Source organism: Nyctereutes procyonoides, unplaced genomic scaffold (assembly GCF_905146905.1).
Source record: "Nyctereutes procyonoides isolate TBG_1078 unplaced genomic scaffold, NYPRO_anot_genome, whole genome shotgun sequence".
Classification (NCBI taxonomy): domain Eukaryota; kingdom Metazoa; phylum Chordata; class Mammalia; order Carnivora; family Canidae; genus Nyctereutes; species Nyctereutes procyonoides.
Window position 1 is genome coordinate 6,821,654 of NW_026575033.1, and position 16,908 is coordinate 6,838,561.

The 16,908-nt window shown below is 35.4% G+C and overlaps 1 protein-coding gene across 1 annotated transcript in view; it reads right to left on the bottom strand.

The window, feature by feature from the left end:
• Window positions 1–16,908, bottom strand: part of LOC129504494 (phospholipid-transporting ATPase IB-like) — a 158,885-nt gene that overhangs the window by 112,218 nt on the left and 29,759 nt on the right. Inside the window, exons 9-13 of the mRNA XM_055317216.1 lie at window positions 15,185–15,312; window positions 14,013–14,124; window positions 10,156–10,312; window positions 5,892–6,019; window positions 4,820–4,897 (exon numbers count right to left, since the gene is read on the bottom strand). Coding sequence (XP_055173191.1) covers window positions 4,820–4,897; window positions 5,892–6,019; window positions 10,156–10,312; window positions 14,013–14,124; window positions 15,185–15,312 — 603 coding nt within the window. The remainder of the gene's footprint in view (window positions 1–4,819; window positions 4,898–5,891; window positions 6,020–10,155; window positions 10,313–14,012; window positions 14,125–15,184; window positions 15,313–16,908) is intronic.

Genomic DNA, 16,908 nt, shown 5'->3' on the forward strand with positions numbered 1-16,908 from the left:
TGTGTGTCTCTTATGAATAAATAAATAAAATCTTAAAAAAAAGAAAATCTTAAAGATTGCAACAAAACCCCATTTGAATTAATGGATTCAATAAAGTTGCAGGGGGCAGTCCCGGTGGCCTAGCGATTTAGCACCACCTTCAGCCCGGGGTGTGATCCTGGAGACCCGGGATCAAGTCCCACATCAGGCTCCCTACATGGCAGCTGCTTCTCCCTCTGCTTGTGTCTCTGCCTCTCTCTCTCTGTGTCTGTCATGAATAAATAAATAAAATCTTTAAAAAAATAATAAAGTTGCAGGATATAAAGTCAACATACAGAAATCTATTGTATTTTGTTCTCTTTTTTAAAAATTAGTTATGAATTTTTTTAAATAGACTTTTTTATAGCAGTTTTAGGTTCATACTAAAATTAAGTAGAAAATACAGAGTTATCTTCTGTACCCACACATGCACAGCCTCCCTTACTATTGATATCCTGCCCCAGAGTGGTACATCTGTTATAATGGATGAACTTACACTGCCTTATCATTATTACTGAAATCGATAGTTTACATTATGGTTAACTCTATTTTTATTTCAATTTTTACTTTTATTTATTTTTCAAATTTTATTTAAATTCTAGTCAGTCAACATATAGCATAATGCTGCATTTCTATACATTAATACATTCTGTTGCATGAACTACCAGAAAAAGAGAAATTAACAATTTCATTGACAGTTACATCAAAAAGAACAAAAAACCTAAGAATAAATTTAATCAAGGAAATGAAAGACCTATACACTGATGAGAGAAAGTGAGAAAGACACAAATAAATGGAAAGATATTCCACATTCATGCATTGGAGGAATTAACATTGTTAAAATATCCATACTACCCAAAGCAAACTACAGATTCAATGTAATCCCTATCAAGATTCCAATGGTATTTTTCACAGATTTAGAACAAAATGTATATGGAATCATGAAAGACCCCAAATAACCAAGGCAGTCTTGAGAAAGAAGAACTAAGCTGGAGGCATCATGCTTCTTAATTTCAAACTACATTACAAAACTATAGAAATCCAAATGTATGCTATTGGCATGAGAACAGACACATAGATCAATGGAACACAATAAAGAACTCAGAAATAAGCAATGCACCTCTTATCAATTTAGAACAAAGGAGCCAAAAATAAATGATAGGGACAGTACAGTTTCTTCAATAAATGGTTTTCAATAAATAAATGACAGTCTCTTCAATAAACTAGGCAACCATATGCAAAAGAATAAAACTGGACAACTTTCTTACACCATATACAAATTAACTCAAAATTGATGAAAGACTTGAACAGAAGAACCTGAAACCATGAAACTAGAAGAAAACACAGGTAATAGCTCTTTGACATCACTATTGGTGATGATGTCTTGGATTTGACACTAAAAACTAAGGCAACATGGAGCGCCTAGGTGACTCAGTTGGTTAAGCAACTGCCTTCAGCTCAGGTCATGATCCTAGGTTTCTGGAATTGAGCCCCACACCTTGTGCTCCCTGCTCAGCTAGGAGCCCATTTTTTCCCTCTTCCTCAGCCTCTACCTCTCCCCCCAGTTCGTGTACTCTCTCTTGCTCTGCTCTCTCTCTCAAATAAGTAAATAAAATCTTTAATAAATAAAAAGCTTCTGCAAAGCAAACCACCTACAAAATGACAAGGTAACACAATGAATGGAAAAAAAATATTTGCAAATCATATATTTGATGAGGGGGGTTAATATTCAAAATATATGAAGAACTTCTACAACTCCACTACAAAATAACAATCCAATTTAAAAAATAAGAGAACGTCAATAGACATTTTTCCAAAGAAGACATACAAATAGCCAACAGACACATTAAAAGAATGCTCAGCATCACTAATCATCAGGGAAATGCAAATCAGAACAGATAACCATCAGAACCATAATGAGACATCACTTCACACCTATTAGAATGGTTATTAACCAAAAGACAAAAAATAACAAGGAGCACCTGGGTGGCTCATTCAGTTAAGCATCTGTCTTCAGCTCAGGTCATGATCCCAGAGTCTCAGCATGGAGCCTGCTTGTCCTTCTCTCTCTGCACCACCCCTACCTCACTTCTGCTCGCTCTCTCTCTCTCTCTCAAATAAATAAATACAATCTTAAAAAAAAAAGACAAAAAATAACAAGTGTTGGCAACGATGTGGAGAAAAAAAGAACACTTATATACTGTTGGTGGGAATGTAAATTGGGGCAACCACCATGGAAAACAGCTTGACTCCTCAAAAAATTAAAAATAGAACTACCATATGATCCAGCAATTCCACTTCTAGGTATTTATCGGAAGAAAATTAAAACACTAACCCAAAAAGATATATGTACCCTCATGTTCATGGCAGCATATGTACAATAGCAAGATGTCTGTCGATGGATGAATGGATAAAGAAAATGGTATATATATAATGATACATAATTATATACACACATACCCACTTACACAAAAATTCAGCCATGAGAAAAAAAAGAAATCTTGCCATTTGTATAACAGAAAAAAGACTTTGAGGGCATTTTGCTACCTGAAATAAATCAGACAAAGAAAGACAAATACTACATGTGTGATCTGAAAAAGAAAAATAACTAAACTCATAATTACAGAGAACAAATTGGTAGTTATCACAGGCAAGGAGTGGTAGATAAGCAAAATGGGTGAGGGGGGGTCAAAAGGTACAAATTTCCAGTTATAAAATATGTAAATCCTGAGGATCTAATGTATAGCATGTTGATTATAGTTAAAAATACTATATTGCATGTTCAAAAAAATACTATATTGCATATTCAAAAGTTCTCATCACTAGAACTCTGTAAATAATGTATGGTGATGGATGTTAATCAGATGTATCATGATGGTCATTTTCCAATATTTATAAATATCAAACCATTACATTGTTTTCTTTTGTCTTCTTCAAAACATTATGTTGTATACCTGAAACTAATATAATCATAAATGTCAATTATACCTCAATAAAAAAGGAAAAGAGGCAGTGTTAAAGCATTTTTTATTATTGTAGAAAAATGTACTTGGATAGAATTTACCATTTTAGCCATTTTTTAAGTGTTATTGAGCACATTCACATACAATCATCACCACCATGCATCTCCAGAACTTTTTCATCATCCCAAATTGAAACCTCCTACCAACTCAACAATACAGTAACTCTCCATTCTCTCTTGTCCCCATAGCCCCAGGTAACCACTATACTGCTTCCTGACTCTATAAGTCTATTTCAGGTACATATAAGTGGAATCATATACTGTTTGTCCTTTTGTGTCTGGCATGTTTCATTTAGTGCGATAGGCACAGTCTATCTATGTTGTAGCATGTTTCTGAATTTCATTCATTTTCAGGGCTGAATAATATTCTATTGGTATGTATTTAACATATTTTGTTTACTCATTTATCTATTGATGGACATTTTGGTTGTTTCCACCTTTTAGCTATTGTGAATAATGCTGCTAAGAACGTTTGTGTACAATAGCTGTTTGAGTCCCTACTTTTAATTCTTTCATGAAAATATCCAAAAGTAGAATTGTTGTAACATGTGGAGTCCTTGGTTTAATTTTTTGAGGTTTCACCATACTGTTTTCCACAGTGACTGCATCATTCTACATTTTCACCAGTTTTACACAAGGGTTCTGCTTTTTCCATCTCCTCTTGAATACTTTTTGTTCTCTGTTGTTATTATTGTTTTATAGTAGCCATCCTATTGGGCATGAAGTGGTGTCTCAGAGTGGTTTTCATTTGCATTTCCCAAAAGATTAGTGATGTTGACCACCTTTTCATGTGCTTATTGTCCATTTACATATATTCTTTAGAGAAATGTCTTTTAAAATCCCTTGCCAATTCTTGAATTAGGTTATTTGTGGTTTTGCTGTTGAATTGTAGGTGATTTTAAATATATTCTGAATATTAAACTCTATTGTCCTGTTTTCAATATCACTGATTTCTGCTCTTACCTTTGTATATTACCTACATACACAACATAATTAATTTTTAAAGCTTGAGTTCCACAGGCAGTTTTATTATATTTAATTACTACCCTAAAAAGGCTAGAGTCAACTGACTAGGCAAGGTGGATAAAGTGATCTTTTCCCAACTGTCAACTGAAATCATATGTTCTAAAGAATTAGTAAATAATCAGATTTTCATGAGCAGAAAAGTTGCTAGAAAGCTGATGGTTCCATCCTCCTTCAACTTTAGTTGTCCAAGGTAAAAAGGCTGTTCATGTTCTCAGATCAATTATTTCCAGGTGCCAGAAACCTTCTAAAATAAATATTTCCTGAAAACTCACTATTCAAATGATACTACACAATGTAATCATAAGTTAGAAATCATATATGCAAATTACTGGTTATAATTACTAGCATTAATTAAACCCCTTCTTCATACCAGGTACTGTGCTGAGTGTATCACAAATACATTATGTCATTAAATCCTCCAGGAGCATGGCCACCAGTGCCAGGTTCCCAAGCTCCTGTGACTCCTGAAAGCTAACTGAAAATTTGAGAGCCAACTGAAGGCTTCCCTGCCTGCCTCTCCAGCTCCTCTATTCTTTCATAAGTACATGAATAACCTGCATTACTTCCATTCTACTTGCAACCCATGTTGCATTATCAATATTTTTAACAAACCACACTTTTGAAGCTCCATATGGATATCATATTAACTATAGCCTATGGCTGAATTCAGCACTTTGACCTTGCACATGCTCTTCCTAGATCCACTTTCTTCAAAGTTCTTGTCACATACTCAGTCCCTGAAGAGACCCTCACCTGCCCAAGCTCTTCATTAAGGTTGGATGTTCTAGCAATGGCATAGATATTATTTTCTTTGTAATGCATATCTTCATCCTGCAAGAAATGAAACAAAATAGCCAAGCCACAGTCAGAACAAGGCTCAAAATTTCTTCAGGTCGACTGTACTACCACTGGTTTTCTGACATGACTGACATAAGAAAATTCAAAATGGCAAGTCTAGAATACCTAGAGAGTCTTGGGTGCTAGTTTCTCATATACACTGGCAGAGCTAATTCAGAGAGACAATGCTATATAAAAACAAATGTTAGTATGTTGTTGGTTTGGTATTAGAAGACTTGGCTTCCAAATCCTGGCTCTAACTCAGATACTCTATGGGATCCTGAGTGTGATTTGCAGCTACTACATCTACAAAATCAGAGCAATAGCACAGATCTCATAGCACTACTGTGAAAATTGAATGAGAATAGACTTAAAAGCACTCTGTCTCATTTTGTGGTTGTTAAAAATAACAGTATCCTTCAAGTGATGGTAGTTCATTGACATATGGAGATCATTTTAATGAGACATCTAGCAAAAATTTTATTTCCAGGAAAAGTCTTTTAAAATATAACAAAATTGCAAACATACATTCAAATTGGAAAATTCATTCAGTCACATGTTACTAAGTATTAAGTGAATGCATGGTTTTCACTTAAGAAATCTTTTCCTTAATTTGAAATGATTCTGGAATAGCTGTTTCTGTCACTCTTGCCAAGATAAATAAATCTATTATAAGTCTACTGGACCCTCCTCCTCTAGAGTATCTTAAATTTTAAGGAGCTATCTCTTTACAGTTGCTCTAAGCCACTAGCTCTTAAATCTTTCCTCTCAGCTAGAAAAAAATATATTTTAAAAAATTGTGTCTTCAAGAGTGACTGAGAGAGGTACAAGGCATGGCTGAGTTAGGCTGACACCAATGTTTGGCTTTCCTGTCAAAAGCACAACTGTCCCATGTACTAGCATCGTGGTAAGATTATACTGATTTTTAAAACCGAAGCCACAGACCAAGAGAGAACTGTTTGTTAAACTTTCCGATTTCAATACTCACCCAGTTTATAAACATGGCCTGAACATATTTCACAATTTCCAGAGTGACCAGTAGACTAATGGGAATGAGATTGTGGTATAGGATGATGAACACCAATAAGTCAAACCCTAAGCTGTGGGAGCTGTAATCTGTGGAAGAAGATCAGAGAAAACATGTCACAGCTTCAGGCAATATCTTTATTCATCTTTGTTTGCATTATTACTTTCTAAAATTGTGAAAATTTCTCCATGAAAATTATTAGAAGCGTAATTAAATGGATACATCAAAATGGTTTTTAAAGTATCAGTTAAGCACCAACTATGTAAAGGATGTTTGACAAGTATGAACATACAAGATCTAGTAAGAGTAGACCCTGCCCTCAAGGAACACTGGGTGCAGCTTGAGAAAGTAAGATGAGTCAATAATTATGGCACAATGAATTCCACAATGGCCTTGAACATGGAGAGTAGCAACAATAACACAAAGTGGAGGGCCCAGAGGGAGGGCACAGCAAAGTTTTGAAGAAGGGAGTTTGTTAAATGGAGACAATGAAGTGAAGAGAATGATGAAGATCTTTTATTTAGCTGGAACTATGTAGCTTGAAAACAGAAATAATTAATGATTTTGAAAACTCAGGGAATGAAGGAAAATGAAACCAAAAGGAAAAGAAAAAAAAAGAATATACTTTGTAAAACCTAGTGATAAAAGCTCTTCATTAAGGTTGGATTTTAAAGAGATAAATATGTTTGAGAGAGTAGTTTTTCAATAAAAATTCATTCTAACTTCACAGAAATTTACTGAAAAATACCTAGAAGGTATTCAGGGGACATATACCTACTGCTTTATATATGTCATTCTGAAAACTTACATCTCAATCTTAAATATTAAATTTATATGTTGAGTTATGGGAGAAGGAGTAATAACTGAAAAGATTCCAGTTATAAAAACACAAATTGATTTGTAAAATTTAATTAATTAAACACAAATGTGTACATATGGGGACAAAATTAAGTAATAATTTAACTTAAAATTTTATATTCATTTTTCCTGTTGATTTAGAACAACAGTAGTTAAATATAGATTTCTAAATTTACCATCAATTTAAAAGTCGAATTTAATTCACTACAATTTCTATTCAAATTGTTATCACTGTGAGTTTTCTAGCTTTCCCTTCCTTGCCATGATTATACTTTTATACTTACTGTATAATTTTAAGATCATGAATTATTCTTCTAGGCATACTAGAGGCAGATATTATTATGACTGTGTTAATAATAAACAGTCATGAGACAGAGAAGCAGACAGGAGATCTTTAGTGCTTTCCTACATTTTATTAATTACTGAAAATAAGGTTATACTTTAGTTACCCAATACCATTTTCTTCTTTTGGAATAGAATATCCTGGGTAGAGAAATATAGTCCAGAGTCAATTACGGGTTCTCATTCCAAACAAACCACTAAGTTCCTCTATACTTTTTGGTAAAAATACAGAGTCTATTTTACTTTCACAAAACAAGGGACTGGTCTAGAAATCTATACAGTTCTGCTTCTAAATATAAAATTATTTCTTTTAGCCAAAAAATTAATTAGTGAGTTTCTATTATGAAACGGCGCTGTTCTTGGAGTTAAAGATTACAATGCTTCCTGTCTTCAAAAATTCACAATCTAGCTGGGGGCAGGAGACATAGCAATAATAATAAAACATGGAAATGGAATGATATCTATTAAGGATATTACAGAAGCCAAGAGGGTTCCTAATTAAATTAAGAGAGAAAGATAAGATATGGGAAATGCTACAGGAGAAGGTAATATCTCATCTTGGACTGAAATGAGAAATGACAGGTATCCAGTCAAGAAGGGACCAGAGACACTTTTGAGGCAGAAGGAAGGAACACATGATAAAAGGCATAGAGATGCTGAAGCAACTGGTAGATGGAAGGATCATGAAAGAGAACAAAAGTCAGTCTTCTGTGAATAGAGACTAAGTATTCAGGAAGGGGTGGTAGGATATCAGGTGATGGAGTTAGGACCAGGTTATAAAACTCCTGAGTGCCATGCTATGGAGATTTATCTTGACCCTGTAGGCCAGGAATCTACAGCCAGAGTGTAAATATTTTAGGTTTTTCAGGACATACAGTCTCTGTTTTTAACTACTCAACCTTGCTATTGTAGCGTTAAAAGCAATCACAGATAATACATAAATGAATGAGTACAGCCATGTTCCAATAAAACTTTATTTACAAAAGCAAGCAGTGGGGCATCAGGCAGTAGTCTACCAAGCCATTATAGACAATAGGATACACTAAGGCTACTACATGTATTCTTAACTACTTTTTATCTACATCTTTCTAGAAACTGTATGAAGAATGAATTTGAGTGGAATTTGACTGAGGGCTGGAAAACCAGTTGGAGAATTGTAGCAGTAGTCCAGGGATGAAAAAGAGGGTGCACACAGAGAAAATATTGAAAAAATGAAATGAACAAGACTTTGGAACTGATTGGATGAAGAAGACCATGAGGGTATGAGTGGAGAAAAGAGGAGGAAGCTGAGAAGGAGGGGTAAGAGTGACCTTTATGTTTCAGCGTGGATGATGTTTGGATAGCAGTACCTACAGTTTACATGGAGAATACTGAAAATAGACACTGATTTGCGGGGGGGGGGGATGAATTTAGTTTTGTACATGCTGAGTTAAGAAGTCTACATGATACCTGGAAAGCAATGTCCAGGAAACAATGTTAGTAATTCATAGAGTGATCTGAGCTGGAGGCAAACAGGTAGAAGACATCAACTGATAGATGGCAGTTGAGATTATTAGAGTGAGTGAGCTCTGTTAGAAGGATCTAGTTGGACAAGATAATCCCTAAGAAGCTGGTGAAGGTCCTTCTGCAGGAAAAAAACAATGCAAACATACATAAATGAATGAAATTTTCACAAAATTCTCAAGATTTATGGACCCAAGTTGAGACATTCTTGGTTAACCTAGGATCCTGAAAAGCACTAGTATTTAAAAGGTGGATCAATGTTTCTACAAATCAAATAGAGAAGAGTGGTTTGTTTTTTTTTTAAATAAGAGGGTGGCGTAGGTCCAAATGGATTCCACTTAAAAAATGACCATTGGGTTTGGCAATTACAAATTGATTCCTACCCTTGTGCCACAATTCCAGTAGACGGATTGAAGTGGCTTGCAGATGGAAATGGACCCAAGAGTGACCAAGATGTAAGAAAATAGAAACAGTGAGGGTTGTGTCTTCTTTCAAGAAGTCTGATCAGAAGGTAAGTACAGGTCATTTGTAGGGTATGCAGAACTTGACACATTTTTATCGACATCAAAATATCAGTATGGCTGTGTTTCAATAAAACTTTATTTTTGTAAGACTTTTGTAAGAATTTATATCTGTTTCTAAATAAGATAATATTCACAGCCCTGGGCTAGGGCAAATTAAATAAGCATATTTAAATTGAGATTACTTTTTTGGAATCACTGAAAATCTAAAAGCTTGAGATAGAAACTGAACAGGTACCATTTAGAAACTCAAACTGCATAAGAATGAATCTTTTATTTTTTTTTTATCCAACCTACAAAGTATTTATCTTAGCTTCTATATTTTTAAGATGCTCCAGACAGATCCTCTCAAGGGAAGTTAGAACAATAAAATCTCCAGCTGATAGATGAGAAAAGGCAGAAAGATGCATGATGGCTAATTCTGAAAACATGGAAAGAAAGAAGTGGGAAAAAAAAAAAAGACAACTTTGAATGTCAAGTATCAGTTTACCTTTAAGTCTTTTGCTGACCTTCTGGTCAATTTAACCACTGAATCCCCTGTGGGGCCCCTTGTCCTCATTTTCTTGGCATCATTCATTGTGTGCAGAGCACTGTACTAACCCAGTGAAGTGGGTATTATCCCCATTTTCGAATGAGGGAAGCCAAGCTCAAAGAAATAAAAAGCTTTGTCCAAGTTCTCCTGTTGACGAAGAAGTGGGCCTTGTCTGTCTGGCTCCCATCTCTTTCCTCTGCCTGTATTCTCCCTCTCCTTTATTCTGGAAAGCCAAGATTATGTGGAACTGGCAGAACAATGTCAAGAAGGAAACACTCGGTTTCTAAATTCATTAATCCTCTGCATCTCAGAAAACAAACAATAACAATAACAACAACAAAAAAACCCACCACCAGTTAAAACAAGGACTTTCCCTTTCAAATAAAAACGTGGAAACAAGTGTTTAAAGTCATTTTAGAAGCACTACAACTCCCCAAATGGTAGCTCCTTACCACCCCCAGACACTTACCTTTTGTCCCGAAGTACCAAGTGCCTTCTACATTCCAGAGTATGGCTCCCAAGCAGCTCACCAGGGACATGGCCAGAAGCAGCACGAACACCACCAGGATCTGCACATTGGTCACCTTCTCAACACGTGATTTCTTGAGAGGCGATTTAATAGAATTCTGCAAAATAACACATGCACACGCACCAAAGAGAATGAAAAACCATCAGAGGAATTATCATGCATGAATATTTTGGTGGCAGGAAGAAGTAAAAAATCCCAACAGTTGAAAAGGAGAACATATATTTTGCCAAATAACTGCCACGACTAAAAGTGTGCCACAGCGTTGAATGACATGGTTTCTCCACATTCAGTCCTTAAAGCATCTGTTACTAATTCACAAAGAACATATTCATGCAAGCAATCTATCAACTGAGAGTTCTAGGATATAAAAAAAAATCAAATGTATTAAATCAGACAGCTAGGTGATCTTTGGTACAGAACCCCCCCCCCCCAAATAAAAAGACAGTACTAATTTATTGGCTTTGGTATTTATAGTTTTTGAATTATTTCTGGTTTAAAAAGCGTAGAAAGGGCAGCCCCAGTGGCGCAGCGGTTTAGCGCCACCTGCAGCCTAGGGCGTGATCCTGGAGACCCGGGATCGAGTCCCACATCGGGCTACCTGCATGGTGCCTGTTTCTCCCTCTGCCTGTGTCTCTGCCTCTCTCTCTAGCTGTGTCTCTATGAATAAATACATTTTTAAAAAAAAGCATAGAAAGATACCTTCCAAAATATTCGAGATTTTACCAGTGCAATAATTGCTCTGACACACGCATATTTTAGGGAAACCAAAGCTTTGGGTTAGGGCTACATTGAGAGTTTCAAATAATAATTTTCTATTACCATTTCAAGTTTGCCCATAAATTCCTGATAATTGCCTGCAGAAGTCTACTGAAATGCTGGCAATAAATGTACATTTAGTTTTTAAATACATAACACATAATTGGCAAGCATATAGAAATATACAGATAAAGAGATATTTAACTTTTCAAACACACTTTGCCAGATTGTTTGCCATTTCTACATTTTTTTAAGGTGGAAGCATAAATCTTCAAAATCTACAAGCTTTGAAAATATGAATTAGTAATCTAAATTACTCAACTTTTTTTTACAAAGCATAGGAATAAGATTTTTATGATCCTAGGTTTAACTGCATTAAGCATATTATTAGTGAATGTCTGTGCATGTGTGTGCACATAATTTAAAATATATATACTTAAGTATATCATCTCCAAAGCAATCATGTCATTCCTTCTCTTTTGTTAACCTATATAAGTAATGTCTTCAAATGTTACACAATATAGAACAGATTCCAGCTAAGTGTGTTCTACTTAAAATCTTACAGTAAGGAAATATTGACATTTACTAGTTCTTTCTTTCCTAAAGTCACGAAAAAGCCCTCTTTGAAATTTCTGATATTCTGAAATGACACAATCAACATGTATAATACACATTTGCAATGATTTACATCCATAGAATAATGTGTTAGAGAAGGATGCACTTTCTCACGAGCTGCAGCACAGATAAGCCACACTGGGAGGATAATGGAGCGGTCTTCTTAAATTAACAGGAGGACATTTAAACCTAAGATGCAATGTTGTATAACCAGGTGTACAATTAAGTAATACAGCATAATCATTTGAAGTGTACTGTTGGAGGGTTGTCCATTTTACAACTGAATCATGGGTCATGATTATGTGGGTTCTATGTTGCCCTTGGTTCCCTGTCCAAATACAAACTTCTGTTTGTAGATAGTGTTTATATCATTTCTTAGTCTGGGGTTCTCAATATACAGAAGACAAGGAAAATGTACACGTTAATGCATCATTGTGGGGTACAATCCAGGGCAGGAAGAATGGAGGAAAAAGAAAAGTGAGACAAGAAATCAGGAAGCAAACAGAGTGGGATGTCACTGGTCATAGCTTTGCAAGAAAATGTATCCAAGTCCTCAGTCATGCAGCCCCCCAACTTTTCCCAGACTAGTCTGTCACCATTCTATGCCTTTTTCTCTGCCATTTACAAGACAGTCACACTAAATTGCATTCCTCAATTGGATACATGCCAATTCTTGGTCTACTGCTCTCCTATCTGCCTCCCTTTTTTTCTGAACCTCACCATGCCCTTGATACTTCCATGTATTCTACTCAGCCTTCAGGTCTTGCTTTACATGTTACTTCCCCACAAGAGCCTCAACATCAGGTCAGATGGAGCTCCTATGTAGACACAGAGCATCTTATAATTACCCCTCCTGAGTGACCTCTTGCTATTATTATCTTGACCATCTTTCTTCACACACTGCAAGTAACTCAAGGGCAGTCAAGTGCCCTTGAGTCAACTATACCCCCAAGTTCTTAGTACAGTGTCTGGCATTACATAGGTACTAAAGAGATATTTGTAGAATGAACAGTCCAAACCAAATGTTGTATTTTAGTGGATGGCATAATGGGTAGACTTATTGTTAAGTTACTTCTCATTAACAATAAACACGCAAAAAAGTTCCTACTCCAAAACAAAGTTGTCTTAAGGGATTCTTGAAACACAATGATTGATTTTTAGGCACACAATTTAGTGATTCAACACTTCCATACAACACCTGGAATACATCACAAGTACACTCTTTAATCCCCATCACCTATTTAATCCATCCCCTCACCCATCTCTCCCTAACTGGATTTAAATAAAAACTTGAAAAAAATATGCTGCCTTTTTTATTTTCAATACTTTCAATGCCAGAGATTTATCTTCTATTAAAAAAAAGCAGCTATCCATGTTCACTGCAGTGATTTTTATAATAGTTTCTCTCCCCTAGACTTTTTAATGTACCTATGTCATTTCCAACATCAAAGATTGATTGATTATTGATTTCAGAGAGAGAGAGAGTGCATGCATGCACATGAGCAGGGAGAGGGGCATAGGGATAGAGAGAGAGAATCTCAAGCAGACTCAGCTCTGAGAATGAAGCCAGGTGTGGAGCTCGATCCTACTACCCTGTGATCATGACCTGAACCAAATCAAGAGTCAGAAGCTCAACCAACTGAGCCACCCAGGTGTCCCTCCACATGTTTATATAGAATGTAATTTTAAGTCTTCAATAGCAATTCACATAGTATTCTGTACAGATTGATACTATTTTTGCCAACACAAAATGTTTTCCATACATTTATGTGTCTATACACATATTATTAAATATTTGTTCATTAAGCAATAAAAAAGAAAGAAAGAGAGAAGAAAGAAAGAAAGAAAGAAAAAAGAAAGAAAGAAAGAAAGAAGAAAGAAAGAGAAAGAAAGAAAGAAGAAAGAAAGAAAGAAAGAAAGAAAGAAAGAAAGAAAGAAAGAAAGAAAGAAAGAAAAAGAAAGAAAGAAAGACAATTGAGAGGAATGGTACATGATGGTAAGAATTTACACAGAACTTCTTTTTTTTATTTTTAATTTTTTTTTATTTATGATAGTCATCACAGAGAGAGAGAGAGAGAGAGAGAGGCAGAGACACAGGCAGAGGGAGAAGCAGGCTCCATGCACCGGGAGCCCGACGTGGGATTCGATCCCGGGTCTCCAGGATCACACCCGGGGCCAAAGGCAGGCGCTAAACCGCTGCGCCACCCAGGGATCCCCTACACAGAACTTCTAATGTCATTTTGGCCAAAATAATCTTATCACAAATGGGAGGCATATAGACTGAAATGAAATATGGATCTCCCTTCAAACTTCAGGTTAGTAAACAGAAATAAGCTTCCTAAATTTAAGAGATAAATGCTAAACCCCTCACTTCATGAAAAAAGAAAAAAATGTAGAGGTAATACTGTCATCACAAATTATTTTACCTGCATGAATTTGGTTTCAAATCCAGTGTAAACAACTATGCCAAGGACCCATTGAGTATCTTTAAGTTGTGTACCTCTTAGCAAGACCTGATCAGGCCCAATTGGAACGGGGCTAAAAATAAAGAAGAACATTTATAAATTACCAAAAAGTTTTTTTTTCTTTTTTTTCTTTTCACAATGCATAGCAAGCCTAAGCTTTCATCTTATATATATTTCCTTTTGTCAAGTCCAACTGTAAGGGGAAGTAGCAATAAAAACAAATGTGTTTTCATAGAAAGTACCTACTTCTAAAAGAGGATGGAAAAAATTGTGTTATCATCCATTTCTCACTAACCCAAAGTTATGTCGATTAAAATTTGAGAAAGAAAATATCTCTTATACCTAGAGAGCCTACAAAACTTACTGTCAAGTAAGAAGAAGAATAAACACCTGTGTGCCAGTTTGGTAATCTATAGAAAAGATTAGACGTGGTCATTCAGAGCACACAAAACAAGCTCAGTCTGCCATATTTACCTGTCCTCCTCTGCTCCCGCACCAGGCTGACTCATTATATAAAAGATGTTTCTATAAAAGTCTTAGGTGGAAGCTAAGTAGAAGTGGAGCAGAAATTAGGAAAAATCCTTCATCATTGTCAAACTGAATCCTTAATGGATTCTCTTCTTAGATGACTTTCAAAACCTTATTCTTCCCACTAATTGACCCCAAGAGATGTGCTAAGTGCTTGTATGCAAAAGGAACTTGGACCAGACTTCTCAAGCCCTTCCATTTGCAGGTACACTGATTAAGAAAATGCCATCCTTTTTTTTCTTTTTATATCAATATACTGATGCTTCAAGTAAAAAAAAAATGAAAAAGTATAAAGGTTTAAAATGTTACCAACCAAGAGAACAAAAACTGCCATATTTTCTGTTCCATTAAAAAAAATGTTTGGGGCAGCCTGAGTGGTTTAGCGGTTTAGCACCACCTTCAGCCCAGGGCCTGATCCTGGGAGCCCAGGATCGAGTCCCATGTCAGGCTCCCTGCATGGAGCCTGCTTCTCCCTCTGCCTGTGTCTCTACCTCTCTCTCTCTCTCTCTCTCTCTCTCTCTCTCTCTCTCTGTGTGTGTGTGTGTGTCTCATGAATAAATAAATAAAATCTTAAAATAAAATGTTTGAGGAGAGAAAGATGATACCTTTCATCCTTTAGATACAAGGTTCCAATGAAGGTATTAAAATGACGATTAGGTCCTTCACATTCTATTTTTCCAGATAGGCTTGACAATTGCCTTTCTGTTTGCATTTGAGCTGTTTCTAACAAAGCCTGTAAAATAAAGTCAAAGTTAAAAAAATGAAAATAAAAATTTAATGGCAAATTTCAATGTCTCTAGTAGTTAATAAAATAAAATTATGAAAATCAGGATCTAAAAATGTATTGCACTTAACAGATAATAATGTATATCAAACTTTAACATAAACTTTGTTAGAAAACTGCCATACCAGAATTTTGCAAATAACTTTAATAAGGTTGAAAGGAGTAGAAAAGTTAAGTTTTCATCATCTCTGTATGAAAATAACACTTTTGAAAGTGAAGTCACTATAACCAAACATCATATCACATTTGATACATTTATGCCTTCAGTTGATGATGCTGAACTCTGGACCACGCTAAGAGCAGCAAGGATCTCAAATAGCAATTCCAGATTTTTGCATGCATCAGATTCACCTGGAAGTCTTATTAAAATACAGATTGCTGAGATGTACACCCAAGGTTTTTATTCAGTAGGTCTGGGGCAGGGCACTAGAATTCACATTTCCAAAAGGATGGTGATGCTGCTGGTCCAGGGATCACTTGGAGAAACACTGACCTAAGGAATTTCTCATTGCAATAAGATGATCTCAACTTTCCAGAGAGAAAAAGTAGATTATCTTCGGGAAAACAAGAATCAAATTGTCATCAGTCTTCTTAATAGGCAATACAAGATACAGGAAGGCAGTGAATTTTTAATTATCTAAATAAAAGACCCTTTAAATTTAAATGTTATATCTTCCCAAATATCAAACAAAGGTGAATATATAATGCAAATATTCTCAGGCATGCAAACAATGTCTTAGAGGTTTCGATGCTCAGAAACCAACATTGAGACAGTCTGGGATGAACTTCTGTTAATCAAAAGATGCCTTAAAGAAAACATAAGAGCAAGTTACCAACTGGGTAAGTGTCTTCTAGATGTTTGTAACACATATAACTGACAAAGAATTGGTATGAAAAATATGTAAAGAAATTCTATAAACCAATAAAAATTACAAATATCTCAATATATAAGTGAACAAACCACATGAACAAGTACTTCCTAAAGAAAATTTGTATTGCCAGTAAGCTCAAAAACAGATGTTCAAGTGATATATTAATGAATTTAAAAAGAAAAAGCATTATTATGTCAGTAGAGGCTGAAAAAATTAGTAAAAGGCTTAAGATGTATACTGGAAAAATAAAACTCTTAGCAAAACTTCACAAATTTGATAAAAAGCAAACAAAAAGCAACTATTCACACTTAGCTATAAAATGTTAAAGCATTTCCATGTTCGTTAGGATCAAGAAGAGACTAGGTTCTATCACCAAATATCTGTAACTGCTCAGGAGTTTCTGGGTAATGTCAAAAGATAGGGGGGGGATTCTTTTACCCAAAAAATCCTATCTCCTTGACTTAAAAATCATAAACATGTGTAATAGAGTGGAAGGTGGTTGGCTTCAAGATCAATAAACAAAAATAAGTGGATGTATCACAGTTAAACATTCACCCACTAGAGTGTCCTCTAGTAAAGCTGCTATGAACATTTGCATGTTTATTGTTGTCATGTGAACCTAGGTTTTCATCTCTCTGGGATAGTACAATTACAGGTTATATGATAGTTGCAT